The 16,770-nt window shown below is 46.8% G+C and overlaps 1 protein-coding gene across 3 annotated transcripts in view; it reads left to right on the forward strand.

The window, feature by feature from the left end:
• The first annotated feature begins 79 nt into the window (after window positions 1-79).
• Window positions 80-16,770, forward strand: part of FHOD3 (formin homology 2 domain containing 3) — a 535,358-nt gene continuing 518,667 nt past the window's right edge. For all 3 annotated transcript variants that reach the window (XM_006889190.1, XM_006889191.1, XM_006889189.1), the window contains exon 1: window positions 80-244. In XM_006889190.1, coding sequence (XP_006889252.1) covers window positions 80-244 — 165 coding nt within the window. The remainder of the gene's footprint in view (window positions 245-16,770) is intronic.

A 16,770-nucleotide genomic window follows, 5' to 3' on the forward strand; every position in this document is an offset into this window, starting at 1 on the left:
CCTGCGCGCAGCGACTCGGGCGTCCCGGCCCGCGGCCCCGCTCAGCCCGGGGCTCGCGCCCCTGCGGCAGGGATGCATCATGGCCACGCTGGCCTGCCGGGTGCAGTTCTTGGACGACACGGATCCTTTCAACAGCACCAACTTCCCCGAGCCCAGCCGGCCGCCGCTGTTCACCTTCCGGGAGGACCTCGCGCTCGGCACCCAACTGGCCGGGGTACACCGGCTGCTGCGGGCGCCGCACAAGGTATGGGGCGCGGGTGGGGTGGGCCCCTGGCTGCGGCCCCTGCCGCGGTGGGCGCCGGCGTGGGGGCGTTGCGGGAGCGCGGGGCAGGGCTCGGCCCCGGGGGACGGGCACCCAGGGCAACAACCCCTCACTCCTGCTTAGGCGAAGGGCCCCCCCACCCCGGTCCCCACTCTCAGGCGCGGGACTTTCGGGGCGGCCCGGCACGACAGTCCGCGCGCTCTGCATAAGAGCCGGGGGCGGGCGCCACCGAGCAGGTGCCGCGCGGCCGGAGGCGGGATGGAGAGGCTGCCCGGGCGCAGCGCCGTTAGCCCGGCCGGGTGGGCGGGGTGGAGCCCGGACGCCGCTGGCTGGCTGAGCCAGGGCCCGGGGCGGGCGCTGAGCGCAGAGATCCCGCTCCGCTTGGACCTTAGGTCCCTCGGAGGAGCCCCTTGAGTGGAGCCCGGGGCAAAACCTCGCTCAGGCCTCCGGGGCCACTGCGGGTGGCCGCGCAACCCTGGCGACAAAGCACGCTTCCCGGAGACGCCTCCTTCTCCTTCCCGGGGAGGGAGAGGGGCACCGCCGGGGACGCCCACCGCGCACTGCGACGGCTCTTGGCGGAGTCCCCTTTTCTCCTAAGGAAAGCAGGTGGCCTTGGGAGCCCTGGGGGAGCGGTCGCGGTGGGAGGAGGGGCGGGCGCGCGGAGGGGCGGCGCGCGCACAAAGCCTCAGCCTCCCCGCCCGAAACGAGAGTCCCCTGGGAAGAATGGCCTCTCAGTCCACCAGATTGAGAGGTTGAGTTCTTTTCTTTTACTTGCTTCTTTAACCCTTTGCATCTCGCAAAGTGCTCTTTGCGGAGGGCTGGCCATTGAAACCTAATCATTTGGTTACCGGGGAGAAGCCTCTCCCTCCGGCTTAAACAGACGGACCGCACCTCGGCATGATTCCCTCCCTGGTGCATTTTCTGCTCTGGGTGTACACACCAAAGCCTAGAGGTGATTGAGTCCTTGAAGGTCAACATTGACAAATATTTAGGAAAGATAAGCCTTGATGCCAGAAAGAACCAAATTGCTTTTTAAAATTGCTCCTGTAAGATGTTCATCTGCTTTGGAAGCAGACAGAGGTGTGATGAGTGAAAGTCATGGACTTTAATAGTGATATTTCTCCTGCTGCTAGTGTTTAAGGGATCTCTGATGGTATAATGGGGAGAGAGCTGCGCTGCCAACCCAAAGTCAGATGGTTTGAATCCACCAACTGCTTATCAGAAAAAAGATGAGCAATTTCTTCCTGCTGCTAACGGTTTTCTTTAAAAATGGTATTGCAGGCGTCTTCCTTTCTCATTCCCCACGGCCTCCTTCCCCACATTTATTTGATAATCTTTTAAAATGAGGACCAGGACAGTTTAATCTCGTTCTCTCTTTAGATTAGAGCAGTATACATGTGTGAGCGGAACGAAAGAGACAGAAAGATATTACGCATCCAGCTTCTCGGATCCCCCACCCACTGTGGAAGCAGGCTCTCTTGGAATGCCTGGTGAATTCAAACTGGCAACTTTTCAGTTAGTAGCCCAATTCTCCATGTACCCAGAGGACTTAGCACCAAGGGTCCTTTATCAGAATCACTTTTAAAAAATTATTTGATTCTTCCCCGGGGATTCAGTTGACAGTTTTGGAAGGGCCTCTTCCACATCATTCCATTCATTATGGTCTCTGATTACAGTAATCTTTTGTTGAAACCACGAAAGACAATTGTAGCCCTGTGACTTTGAAGTGGTTTCCTTGAATTTCAAGCCCTATGGACATGGGGTTGACCTTTCAAGCTGGGAGCTAAAACAGATTTTCTATTTCCATAGAATGGCCCCGTAGGCTTTATGGGATATCCTTGTTCTGTTAGGAAGAAGGCTTGACACTCCAGGTCTGCCCTGTCCCTGCCTCCAACCAGAAGCCGCAGCACAGCAGTGGCACTGGCTTACAGACCTTTCTGAGAACCAGAAATCCCACAGAGACCCTTGACCCCTTACTATGGTGACCAGCCACCCCGCAGTAATACTTGCATTGGTTTTTGTTTTGTTTTTGTGGGTTTTTTTTTACATCTAGAGCTGGGTGAATGGCTCATTCTGTTGATGAGGCTTTTGACAAGAGAAAGTGGGGCATTGATGTGCCTAGCTGAGGGAACCCTGGTGGTGCAGTGGTTATGGACATGACTGCTGACAGAAAGGTTGTCAGATTGAACCCACTCAGATTCTGTGGGAGCATGGCTTACTGATCTGCCTACTTTTGTGAAGATTATGTGTTGTTGAATAGTGTCATGTTGGAAATAACCCATAGCTGGTCCTTTCAGAGGCAGTAAATAACTTGGGAGGAGATTGCTCATCTTTCTCTCACAGGAGTAGCTGATAGGTTCAAACTGCAAGCCTTTGGGTTGGCAGCACAGTTTCTTACCACTATGCCACCAGAGCCCCTTCTTGTAAAGATCACCACCAAGAAAGCCCAGTGGGGCCATTCTCCTCCAACACAGGACCGCTTTAGGTTGAAATAGACTTGATGGCACCTAACAGAACCATGTGCCGCTGGCATGTTCACTTTGTAAAAATGGCGGCTGATTCCCAGAGGGAGTCTCCAACTGAGACCGTCCACTTGTTGTCACAGAGAAGGAGTGAAGGGTGTTTTGGGTACTTGGCATGTAAGCTGGGATGTGTTCTGTTAAAGCACTCAACTTTCCTACACACTCTGGGAGGTAGGGACTCTGTGTGTGTGTGTGTGTGTGTGTGTGTGTGTGTATTGTCAAATTGGATCTGACTGGTATGGGAAGAGATTGTCCCTCCTTCTCCAGCAGAGCATCTGATGGATTCAAACTGCTCACCTCTGGGATTGCAGTACAGCTTCTTGCCACTAGGCCACCAGAGCTCGCCTGACTTCTTTTAAAAAATTTATCCTTAATTTCATTGTGGTAAATATAAGTTGCTTGCCATTTAAACCGTTGATGTTGGAATCTGAGAAAACTGAGGCAGAGAGCAAGCAAATAATTTGTCAGTGCCGGGGAGCTGAGATTCAGACTAGCATGTTGTACTCGAGACTCCAGTGCTGTTTTCCTTGAACTAGCTCTGTGTCTGGGGCAGAAGCGCCACATCCTATGCTTTTTTTCATTAGCTCCTGGAGCCCCCCACATTACCTTGCTGTGCCAGAAACTTTCTGGCCTGGGGGCAGGTGAATGCTTTCTGTGTGAGTAAGGGCCTCTGGCTTGGTAGAAGTTGTGGTCAGAGGTGGGAACAAATAGATACCAGCCCTGCTCTGAGTTGGGTAACTGGCACTGAGTGGGCGAACTGGTGCCTCAGGCTACTGCCAAGGGTGAAGCTTTTTGCACCCTACGAGACCAGCCTTGACAAGAGTTAGTTCCACTGGAGGGTGTTCTGGGTGGTGGAAGAATCTGAGAAGAGGGATGATGTTGACGCTCTTAGTCACTCTGCACAGTCAAGTCCTGGTGAGGGGGGCTGGTGAGAGGGGACCAATTTTTGATTCAGTCTATCACACGTGCAGACAAGTACCTTCAGGCCACCAGTGTGGCACTGGATGATTGTTCCTAAGTGAACACAGCATGTAGCCAGCCTTGAGGAGGATACCTCAGAAGGTTCTAATTTGTAACGTTCCCCTGTGTATACTTCTGTGCTAGAAAGTCTCTGAGCTTGAAGATCTCTTGGGTCCTTCCTGGTCAAAACATGAGTCTGTGCATCTTTTCACCTAATGTTTATTAATATAGCTCATAATCTGCTGACTCCATGGGAAGTTGTTTGATGTTATGAGTTACATTGTGTTCCCCAACACATTTGTGTTTTGAATCCTAACATCTCTTTGTGTTTGGGACAAGATTAGAGCAGGATGTGCTTTGTTTCAAGCTCTTTTGAGATAAGGGAGCTCTGGTGCCCTAGTGGGCAAGGAGTTAAGGTCTGTCAACCCGAAGGCAGGTGATTGAAACCCATCTGTGGCTCTGTGGAAGAAAGATGGGCAGGCTCCTCCTGTGGGATTTACAGCCTCTAAAAACCTGCTGGAGAGTCAGCTATGAGCTGGTTCTGAGTCAAAGGCATACAGCAACCACAGCCCTGGATCTTTCCCATTTCCTTTACCCACCCCTCTCTCCACCCATCAAATTGTGCAACCCTATGATTAACACCCATCCATCCCACCCATCCTCACTCCTCTCTCTGCTCCCACCCTCCCCCTCTTGCATCCTCATACACATTCTACAATGATGCTCTTATACAGTATTTGTCCTTACAGGACTAAGTTAGTTCACTTAGCATAATGCTCTCCAGTTCCTCCTAAATTAGGTAGATATTTTAAAAATCATTGCTCCTGTGTGCTGTATAGTATTGCCATTCGATTATGGTTGGACATTTGGGCTGTTTCCATAACAACAACAAATTTTAAGATACCAAAGAGGGTAAAAAATTAGCAGCAAGCAGAGATGAGAGGAATATTACATAGGAGCAGAAACTTGGAAGAGACTTGGAAGAGACAAAGACCTTCCTCTAGAGCCAGCAGAGAGCCTCAACACTAACTAGGCCACCAGAGCTCCCTAACTTAGAGCCAGCACTTTCCATTTGTACTTCCAGCCCCCTCAACTTCAGGGAAATACATTTATGTTAGTTAAAGCCACCTGCGGGTGATATTTCTGCTATAGCATCACTAGATACCTGATGTAATATGTGGTGTCGCTTAGTGGGGTGGGCTGGGGTAGTGGTGTTCTAACAAATATCCAAAATGTGGAAGTGGTTTTGGAACTGGTTAATTGGTTGAGGCTGGAAGAGTCTTAAGATGCCTAAAAGTAAAAATAAAAAAAAACACCCCAAAACCCACCAAGAGCCCAAGTTGCCTTCTAGAGACTGGTGGTAGAATATGGCTGCAAAAGGCTATTCTGGTGAAGACTCAGGAGGAAGGGGTGGGAAGCTATAGAGGATGCCTGTATCTCAGTGTGTACATGTGGCATTAGTAACAGAACGTTGCTAGAAATGTGAACTTTAAATTCTTTTCATAGACTTTAAAAGCAAATGGGGAACTGTGATTGCACAGTGGAAGAATTGATGCTTTTGAGTTGTGATGCTGGAGAAGAGTATTGAACATAGACCACCAAGAAAACAAACAGGTCTGTCTGGGAGAGAGTGAAATCAAGTTTCTCCTTGGAGGCGAGGATTTTGAAGACCTGTACTCATGTGATCAGGAGGGCCTGATCCATGTAGAAGAACATCATGCTTGGGAGGGTGGAGGGACAATACAGGAGAAGAAGACCTTGGATGAGATGGATTGACATAGTGACTGGGTAATGGTGGTAGGTGTGTTGAATTCCGTGAGACTGGCTCAGGACAGGACAGGCTTCAGAAATAAGGTCGCTATGAGTTGCAGGCAATTGAGGGCACATAAAAAAAATAACAACAAACATGTTACTGGTAGATTTACCAGCTACTAGAGCAGGAAGCTCATCGGTTTTAGACTGAAAAGGGCAGAGGAACAAAAACAAAGAACACTGTGTACCTCTTGGAATTCTACAGGCAGGAAATGGGCTAAAGGAGCTGTATCTGTTATCCTTTAAGAAAAGATAAAGCCCGTCCCTGGAATAGCTCTGCAGAGATGAGCAGATCTGGTAGAATGAGCACATGAAGGAACTCCTTGGTTTCTAGATGTGGGGCCGCAGTCTTGTAGATCTCAGAACGTAGGGCCACTGCACCCTTTCAAGGAACTGAATCTTTACCAGCTTAGTTCTGGAATGTGGGACTGCTGTTAAGGTGTGCCAAGGAGGGTGGTGTCTCCTCTTAAAATTCAGAACATGGAGCTGCCAGTTTCATGGGGGAGAACAGGACCAGTCTGGACCCAGTGGGGTAGGGTGACCACACAGATTATCTAGGAGAATGGGGCTGCCCAAAGCTGAAGGAATGGGTGAAATGGCCACTACTCAAAGTACAGAGAACAAGGCCTCTCATGGTCCCAAAGAAAAGAACAGAAGATTATTCTGAAGACTTGAAAGCTAATGTGGACGTTCTACTGGTTTTAGTACTTACATGGTGCCCGTTATTCCTTCTTTCCCTCCGGTGTCTTCCATTTGTGATGGGAATGTCTGTCACCGCTGAGCTTTGGAAATAGATAACTTGTAGTTTGGTCATCACAGGTTCGTAAATGATGAGGAACTGCGTTCATAGAGGAAGGGGAACTTTGCCTCAGGATGGAGCAGGCTTTGCGTCTTGCCCATCTCTGATAGAAATGATTCAGAAACTGAGATTTTGTGCTTAGAGTTGATGTAAAGACTTTTGGATCTGGCAGGGGCAACCTTAGAAGGACAGCAGCCATCCAGCACTAGCCTGGGCAACCTTAGAAGGACAGCAGCCATCCAGCACTAGCCTGGGCAACCTTAGAAGGACAGCAGCCATCCAGCACTAGCCTGGGCAGTCCTGTGCTGGGTGAAATGTACCGGCGCGTGCCCATAGGTCCTCCTGCCCCAGGCCTTGCAAAATTGAGGAAATCGAAGACTTTCTGGTCGGGTAAAAAGACGCCAGATCTGTTAAGATGTAGAAGAATAAGGATAATGTGAAGTTTAAGGTTTTGTGGCAGCAGGTACCTTTATATCCTGATCATCACAGACAAAGAGAAGGCCGAGAAGTTGAAGCTGTCCCTGCCCCTCCATCAGCAGTGAAGGAGCTGCGATGAACCAACATGCTGATTTGAATGATGATAAAGTTTTTTAAATAAGAGGCCGTGGCCCTCAGCAAGGGCCACCAAGTTAACCAAGAGGGTAAGTGAGCTGAGGCACAGCTGGTGCAGGTGCCCACCACACACACCGAGTTCATGTGGTTATGATCTGGGAGTGTGTGACTTTGCCCTCTACAAGCGCACATCACGCCGTGGAGCTGCTCAGGGTCTCCAAGGACAAGTGGGCCCTCAAGTTCATCAAGAAAAGGGTGGAAGCACACGTCCACACCAAGAGGAAGCGAGAAGAACTCAGCAGTGTCCTGGGCGCCAGGAGGAAGACGGCTTCCAGGAAGGACTGAGTGTGCCCCACTGTCCCGAAAAGCCCTTACTCATCTGGTGTAATAAGATGTGATAGACAGATAGATGATAGATAGATGATAGATAGATGAATGAATGAATAAGACGTTTGAGACGATGTGATAGTGTAACATGTATTTTGCATGTAGCAAGGGCATGAATTTAGGGGGAGCAGAAAGGTAGAATGTTATTAATTGCATCATGCTACCTAAAAATTCCATGTTCTAAATCGTAAACCTAAAGCCTGTAGTTATGATCCCATTTGGGAATGTATTGTCTTGATTATGTTTGCAAGACAGGATTGATAAGGGTGTGTCTTGAGTAAATCTCGCTTGAAATAGAAAAGAGATTAAGCAAGCAGAGCCGGGGGAAGGGGCTGCGGAGCTGAGCTGTATGGAGACAAGCCAGGAACAGACGCTCAGAGGAGTGAGGGCCTTTCCGGTAGACCTGGCAGAGAGAGAAGGCGTCTCCCGAGTCAGCACCCTGAGGTCTGCACCCAGTTGCCTACTCTGAGAAGAAATAAATTTCTGCTTCTAAAGCCACTCGTTTATGGTGTTTCTGCTGTAATAGTACAGTGCATAGGGTGCTATGCTGCTCATGACAGGCCTGTGTCTCTGGTCCTTTGAAATCACCAGCTGCTCTGTGTGAGAAGCGTGAGCAGTCCCCTCCCGTGGCGATTTACAGGCTCAGAAACATGATGCAAGACCACTGTGAGTTGGAACTGATGCGTCTGCAGTGAATTTGTGACTTTTAAAAAAATATAATTAAGAGATTAAATGAACACAGATATTGTTTTGAATGAAATGTTCATTATATTTTGTCTCCTCCCCAACTCAGTCTCACTTACTACTCACTCATTGCTGTAAGGTTGCAACCCATTCAGAGCAGACCCACTAGCAGGTTTTCAGAGGCTGTAAATCATGGGAAGGAGGTTGCGCCTCTTTCTCCAAAGGAGCAACTGGTGGATTCCAGCCACTTGCCTTTGGGTTGGGAGCCCAGTGCCCTACCCACTAGGCCACCAGAGCTCCCTGCTACATAGGTAGATTGAAAAGAATGAGCTTTGGCAGTCGGTGAGGCCTTTTGTTTTTAGATCCTGCACAACTAGGTGTTTGTTTTTGGTCTAATGTCTTAACAAGAAAAACTGGAATTATAGGGCCTCTAATTTAGGAATCAACTCCCTTCAGTTGGATTACTAGATTAATGGAACTTCATGGACCATGCTTCTGCTTTTTGCATATAAATTTTTCTCCCCGTTTTGCCAGCAACATTTGTTAAAGAAGCTGTCATTTTTCCACTTGATAGATTTTGTTTGTTTCATTGTCAAATACCAACCAGCGTAGGTAGATGGTTGGTTTCTGAGTTCTCAATTCTGGCTCATTGATCTATGTTGTTGTTGTTGTTGTTATATGCTGTCGAGTCGCTTGCAACTGATAGTGACCCTATGTACAAGAGTCCTAAACCTGGCTCCTGTGCCAACCTTACTCTCTATGACACACCTACCCCCATTACCTCAGTCACTGAATCAATCCATCTCATTGAGGGTCTTCCTCTCCGGCACTGTCCCTTCACTCTCCCAAACATGATGTCCTTCTCTAAGGATGGATTCTGCCTTGCAACATGCCCAAAGTATGTTGGATGAAACTTCAGAATCCTTGCCTCCAAGGAGTAGCCTGGTTTCACCCTCTCCAGGACAAACCTGTTTGTTATCCTAGCAGTCCATGACATATTCAACACTCTTCTCCAGCACCACAGCTAAAAGGCATCAATTCTTTTTCTATCATCCCTACTTATTTTCCGGCTCTGTGAAGCATAGCATGCAATTGTAAAGACTGTTGCTTGGATCAGACACAGCTCAGTCTCCAGTATGACATTGTTGCTCTTTAGTGCTCTGGAGCAGTCTCTGACAGCTGACTTTCCCAGTGCAATTCTCTTGATTTCCTGGATGCTGATACCAAAAGTGTTGATTGTGGAGCTAAGCAGACTAGATAAACTGTTAACAATCTCGATCTTCACCATCCATAATGATGCTGCCAGTTGGCCCAGTGGTGAGAATCTTTGTTTTCTTGATGTTGAGCTTCAGTCCACATTGAAGGCTGCAGTCAATTAGAAAAGCCAACTTGTCCTTCCATTGATTCTTCCTGGGTTGATTGTCGCATGTCCCGGGCCTGTATAGTGTTGTTGTCTGTACATTCTATTTCTGCTCTCCCCATCCCCATCCTGCCCTTCAGTTACCCTCCTGTTTTCACTGTAGCAGTCAGGTGCATTATTTGCGGATTTGGGACTGAGCTGTTTAACTCAGCATTATGCTCTCCAGAAAGCTTGACTTGCCCACCTTGTTCAGTCTTTTATGGAGTCTTTGTTGTTCTGGAGTGCTACATTGTATTTCATTGTGTGAATGTACCACAGTTTCTGTAACCACTTGTTTGTTGATGAACTTTTGGGTTGTTTCTGTCTTGTTACTGTGAATAATTCGGTCCTTGTGTCTTGAATGTCCTCATTCTGGGAAGTCTGTCCAAGTGTTATCTTCTCATCGGACCAGGCTCAGTCCCTCTTCAGTTCAGAATGTGCTGTCCCTTTTCTGCTGCTTTTGCCTTTGCCTCCTGCCTTAGTTAGCCCCCTGTAGAAAAGCCAGTTGCAGTGAGGGTTTGAATCTTGCCGCTCTCAGCGTTGAGCAGCACCAGCATTGGCTGGCTCTTACTGGACATGCATGTGCTCAGGTCGCTTCAGATCTGCTGGACCAGAACGTGTACTTTGGTATGAAGCTTAGTAATTTGTGTGCACATTCAAATCTGCATTTCGTGGATTGTGTTGGGCCAGACCCTGAATACATGGGGCTCTCGCTGTCTCCCTCTGTTTGAAGTAGACTTTTTTGAGGATGAAGACCTGGCCGGTTGTTCGATGTTCCCCGGAAGCTGAAGAGTGCCGAAACAGAATACATGTTAAGGTGATTGGTGGGTGTCCATTTGGAACACAAATCCACTGGTATTATTGCACTAATGAATTTCCACCTTAATCCTCTTAAGGGATACATCTGTTTGTTACATTAAGATTTTTAAAAGATGAGATCATTAGTAAAGTTGGCAAGGGTGTCGCGTTATAGCATAGCATCGTCGACAGTGTCAGATTTCCCAGCAAACAAGGTACACACTAGTTTACTCGTGCATACTGACTAATCTGTATTGAACGCTTTCACATTTTTTTTCCACCCCTTCAAAGATTCTGCTTCTGAGTGTGCCTGGCATCTGCTTCTCTCCCAGTTCCACATCACCTTCCTGCAGGATCAAAGCCTCTTATCACATTAACAGTCTGTGACAGGAGTGGCAGGCCCAGTAAGCTGTCAGCATGCGTTTGCTTGTGTATATTAATCCAGAGTGAACAGTGAATCTGAATGGTGAAACACATGTGAAGTTATTCTCTACAGAGTAGTAAGTGAGGACAGTTAGACCTATGTTCCCCTTGCTTATTGTGAATCCAACCCTCTTCTCAGCACAGCACTATTGAAGAGTGTTGTGTGAACTGCTTAAGCTCAGTGAATCTGCACGCCGACTTGAATCTGCCTCTTTCATCATTAGCTCAGTTGGTTGGAGCTGCGCTGTTGAGATCAGGATCATGGGATTGAACCCTGTGTGGGTCAGTTAGCATTGTTTCACGCATGGCCACAGACGGCCTCAATAACCCAGCCAGCCAGCCAGCAGGTGCTGCCGGGGCTCTGTGCGAGGATCCAGGTTGGCCAGTCTTGGGGGGTGAGGGGCTAAGATGGGTTGAGTTCATGGCAGCCACGGTACTGAAAGCTTCCGCCGTGACCTCCTTTTTATCCTCACCACAAATCTAGCAGGTAGGCAGTGAGGCCCCCTCATTTCCAGATGAGCGAACGGATGCCCTGGCCGTCGGTGACAATGTATCAGTGGAGGAGCTGCGATTTAAGGTCAAGTTTTTTTTTACGCTGAAGCCTGTAGCAAAGCAGCACAGCACTGCTCTCTGTGCAGTGGGGTCAGGGGGACGGGCGTCGCCTGCCATGGGGCTGGGACTTGGGTCTGTCCTCTGTCTCAACCCCTGTCCCTCTGGAAAACAAGAGGACTGCCTTGGCCCTTCCCCACTGGACTCTGACATATTAGTTCTTATTTAAAAACTAGTTCAGATTTAAAACTGATTAATGTGCAGAGTCCAAATCACGAAAACCCTTCCCCCAGCCCTCATTCTTTTTTAATTTATTTTATTTCTTTTTTTGGGGGGGGGGCTTTGGTGTAAAAGTATAGTTGATACATTTGTCAAGGCAACATTTCTTACATAAGTGATTTGGTGAAAACAATTTTACCAGCTCTTTCTGCTGCCACTGGCAGCAGCCACTGTCATATTTTGTATCCTCAGAAACAGAAACTCATGGCTAGCTGGACTCACACTCTCCCTGGCCCCCTTCCCTCCTGCCCCTGCTGACCACTGGGAAACTCTGCTCTTTAGACATCTCTGGCCCTCATGTGTCTCCATGGCTTCTTTCTCTCTCCTACTGTCTTGAACACTTGGGAGCTTCTCTGCCTTCAGATGGAGGACGGTCACCAGTCGGGCCCTCCACACCTCATCTCACAGTTAGTTATTCACCGCTTGCCTATAGCTGGCTTGGGAATGTCCCTGATACAGAACTGGCTTTCTAATCAGCAGAGCTGCCTGCACGTCTGTGGGGCTTCATCAGTGACAGCATCTTGGGTCTGTCAGCATTCTGTTCCTTTACGAAGGTGACCAGACTGTTTTTAGCTCTTTTGCTTTTAGCAAAGTATTTCTGGCTCTTGTTCTACACTAAGTCAGAAAGACTGGGGAAAATTAAGTTACAATGAACGATAAACCTCACCACAGGGATGCAATCAGCAAAGTCTAAATTGTGGGAAATTATAGTTTCTCCAGCAATAAGTAGGAAAGGGGAAAAAAATAGATGAAAGGAAGCCTTCTGCTAAAAGAGATTTAAGAGATGGATCAACCACTTGAAGTGTGCGTCCTGAATACGGAGTCAGGCAAATATTTTGAAAATAAATATTTGAGATAATTGTGTAGACATGAACAATGATTAGAAGTGAAAATGATTTTAAAGTATGAAAATAGTTTTGTGTTCTTTCCAGTTAGAGTCTGACAGATCTTTCAGAGAGACATATGCAATATAGTTGTGATTATATGATAATCTGGAATTTACTTCAAAATAATCCATAGCGGGGGCAAGTAGGTAGGTGGTGGATGTATAGGTGGATAAGATGGGCGTGAGTTAAAGCTGCTTTGTGAGTCTGTGGGTTTGGTTTTTTTTTTGCATTACTTTTTCTCCATTTGTACACATGGAAATTTTTAATGAAAGAGCTTAAACATTAGCTTACAAGTCCCAATGTTTGTAATCATTGTACTTATTATTAAATGTCATCTTATATCCTGAGCATGTTTGCTGTGGTCAGAGCAGCCAGCCATTAGCCAGTATTTTGTTTGGCTCCACTGATATTTCCTTGCCTACCCTATGACCATATTTTTCTTGTCTTATCCCTAGGATTTGGGAAGAAAAGAGTCTAGGACATGAGTCTTATGTTCACAGCCTCTTTTTTAGACTTGATTGGTTTTGATGAAGTCAGCAGTTGTGAGTTGTATAGACTTTAAGTTTAGGAAAGAAAATGTTAGCTATTAGTTGCTGTCAAGTTGGCCCCTGATTCATGATGACTTCATGTACAATAGGACAGAGCTCTGCCCAGTCCGGGGCATCCCCCGATCAGCTGCAGACCAGGCTGTTGTGATTCATAAGAAAATCACTGATTGTTTTGGAAGAAGATACTCAGGTCTCTCTTCTAGTATATCTCAGTCTTTATTTTCTTGATGTTGCACTTCAGTCCACATTGAAGGCTGCATGCAGTCTAACCTTCTGCAGCAAATGCTTCAAGTCCTTCCATTCTTAATGAGAAAGGTGGTGTCATTTGCATAACACAGGTTGTTGATGAGTCTTCCTCCAATGCTGAAGCCACATTCTTCATAAAGTCCAGCCTCTTGAATGATCTGCTTCTCATGTACTGGAGCAAGGATACATCTCTGACGCACTCCTTTCTTGATTTTGAACCATGCAGTATTTCTCTGCTCTGTCCTGATGACTGCTTCCTGGCTTAGATAGAGGTTTCACATGAGCACAATCCAGTGTCCTGGGGTTCCCATTCTTTTCAGTGTTAGCCACAATTTTTTTGTGATCCACACAGTCAAAGGCTTTTGCATAGTCGATAAAACACAAGTAGACGTTATTTTGGTATTCTCTACTTTCAGCCATGATCCATCTGACATCACCAATTTTTGTTTGTGTATATGTGTGTGTGTGTGTGTGTATATATATATATATTACATTTTAGCTTTTTAGAAGATAACCAAAGTGCCCTCTGATTGGTTTATCGAGTTGAAAGTGGCTTGGGGTTTAAAGCAAATGGACTAACGGAAAATACTAGTGAGAGTATTTTAACGTAGATTGAAGACTGTTTAGTCCTTGGGAGGGGCAATGAACAAGTCCTTCTGGCAAAACCCAGTGTTACACACAACACTGTAGTAATTAACTGTGACTCATGACAGCAGCCCAATACTTTTGACCAAAGTTTGCAATGGTTCCATTCTGTACCATTGTGACACCAGTTTTATCTATGATTTGAGGTTACCCTTCTCAACTCTCCTGTATTGTAATTATTCATCCAGAATTGATGGGGACGTGCCGCATACTCAGTGTGGGATGGTGCTGGAGCTGAGACAATTTTCTTTTCTTTCTTTTTAAAAAATTATTATTATTATTATTATTATTTTTTGTGTGTGTGTATCGTCAAATTGGATCTGACTGGTACAGGAGGAGATGGCCCCTCCTTCTCCAGCAGAGCATCTGGTGGATTCGAACCATGTACCTCTGGGATTGTAGAGCAGCTTCTTGCCACTAGACCACCAGAGCTGCCTATTTTTCTATTTTCGTAAGTAAACATTTCCAATGAAAACCAAAGGAAGCACTGTGAAGAGTGCCTTGCCATGAAGGTCTGGGGAGCCATCAGGAGGAAGCCTTCTTTTGGGCATTGTGGTTGTGGCCCTCTCACTCGTTATGCATGCCGCCGTAGTCCATAGGTAGAGTCTTTGAGGCCCTGCAATGCTGGTAACTGGAAGGAATGCAGCTGGTGGGAGGGAGTGTGTAGGGATGGGAGCATCATCTTTGGTGCCACCTTTGTACTTCCGGCTCCATTGTCTGTTTATAAGATCCTCTGCTGGCATTAGACGTTTCTTTGTTCCTGTAGATGTGAAATGAGTCTTGAAATATAGGGAGGTGGATGTTTTTTCTTGCTTTGGAACATAATAACCATTAATAGAAACAAATGGATAGAGAAGAACAGATACGGCTCATAGAGTGGATTTTAATGTGAAGAAATAACCCGGGTGGGGGGGGGGAACTAAACCTGTGTGATCAGCTAAAAAGAGGAGAGTGACTTTTTAACAGGAAGGATCATGTTCTGTCCCCGCTCTATTCAAAGCCACCCTTGACCACTTGTTATTTAGAGTGAGCTGCAAAGTCTTTGAGGGACCAGCCTGCAGCTCCACGGGGCAAGGTCTTTTTCCACATTTCCTTTACTGCTGTAGCCTTAAGCCAGCTGTGTCTGGCACAGAGTGGGCACATGGTAACTATGAATGAGTTAGAGGTGGAGGGAAGCAAGAGTGGCCGCCTTGTCCAAAGCATCTCCTTGCAGAAGCCCCCTCAGCAGAGACTCCGCAGAGCACCTTCAGCTTCTTTTCCACTGAAGATGTGAACCATTGTGTCAGCCTTTAAAGGACAGCCTTCCTAGTTTTGAACTTCAGAACTGTGAGATCAGGGGCACAATGTTTAAGAGCCTGGCTGCTAACCACAAGGTCAGAAGTTCAAATCCATCCAGCAGCTTCACAGGAGAAAGGCCTGTCAATGTGCTTCTATACAGATTACAGAATTGTGAGATCATTCCTCCCTAACTTTAGTTTGGAGACATGAATCCTTTTGTCTCCCAGATGAAGTTGTAAGGTAGACCTGGACAGTTACTAAGGGACATGACCCTTGAGGATGGAAATAGGATGGATAAGCAGAAGCAGGACTCTGCAGGCTTTTGGTAAACAGGTGACCGTAGGTAGTGACTAGAGGCTGCCTTCATCTGTGATGATGGAGGAGCATATGGACTGCTTTTGTTGCTGAAATCAGTGTATCTATGTCTTCTACCCTAAAACAACTTCCCACCGCAGTTCCTTTTAGCTGGGGACTTTAACTGAGTGTGTGCGACCAGGGTGACATTGCTGGGAAAGGTTATTGGTGACAGTGCTTAGTGAGGGAGGGACCCAGACGCAGGGATTCTTCCCTTAGACACAAAAGATCTATTCTCATCACAGAACGAGGGCATGTAAATTTGGAAACTGCAAAGAATATGAGAAGAAATGAAAGAACTTTTTCTTTGTCCAAAGTGAGTCATTCTGAATTTTTAAAAACATTTTACCAGAATTTTTAATGTCTCAAAAACGTGAATTCAAACCTGAACAGTTAGTAGGTTGACTGGGTGAGCTGGCTACAATTTACTGCAATTCTCTATAGGTTACAGAGGTAGCAGATCACTAATCCCAACAGGAAGACACTGGTGAATTTTAATAGCCTTTGAGTTAGCTGTGTCTCTTGTTACAGTGTATGCTGCTGGAGCTCCCGTTAATATCTGTGCATAGTAAAATATACTGTTAGAATACTTCTTGAAGTTACTAAGTATTCTTTGAGCGCATTAGCTTGAATAAGAGCGTGATATTATTTTCTATGAGTGCACGTGATCCATGTAACCATTGCTCTGGACACTAGGTTCTTTGTAAGAAAGACCTGCACTATCTTCAGTGTTTATTCCCTCAGTGCAGAGCATTTACTACATTTTATTTTAAAATTTTTGTTATTTTGTGTACTGTCAAATTGGATCAGATTGGTACAGGAGGAGATTGCCCCTCCTTCTCCAGCAGAGCATCTGGTGGATTCAAACCACGCGCCTTCAGGATTGCAGTGCAGTTTCTTACGACCAGGCCACGAGAGCTCCCTGCATTTAGTACATTTTAAAATGAGTCATGGATACTTGACTTAATGAGCCATTGATATTAAGGTAGTTTTCAATGAGGGAGACCCTGGGCCAGTCTTGGGAGGCCTGCAGTCCAAGATTGGAGGTGACACCATGGAGGCTGGGTGTTCTTCACTTCCCTTGTCCCAGAGCCTCTTGCCCTGTCATGGTTAGAGTCCACACCTTTGGTCCAGCATCACCCAAGAAGGGTGAGTTGTAGACTTGTGTGAGGGCCAGAGGGATGATTATTGTTGGTAGGTGCCATTCAGTGTGACTCACTGAGACCCTATGAACAATGGATCTGGTCCCTGTCCTCATCATTTCTGACATACTCAAGGTCCCAGCAGATGTGTCAGTCCATCTGGTTGAGGGTCTTCCTCTCTTTCCCTGACCCCCCACCTTTCTAAGTGTGCTGCTCTCTCCAGAGAATAGCCTCTCCTAACAAT

The sequence above is a fragment of the Elephantulus edwardii genome, unplaced genomic scaffold, assembly GCF_000299155.1.
Source record: "Elephantulus edwardii isolate Elephantulus edwardi_28Jun2011 unplaced genomic scaffold, EleEdw1.0 scaffold00076, whole genome shotgun sequence".
Lineage (NCBI taxonomy): Eukaryota > Metazoa > Chordata > Mammalia > Macroscelidea > Macroscelididae > Elephantulus > Elephantulus edwardii.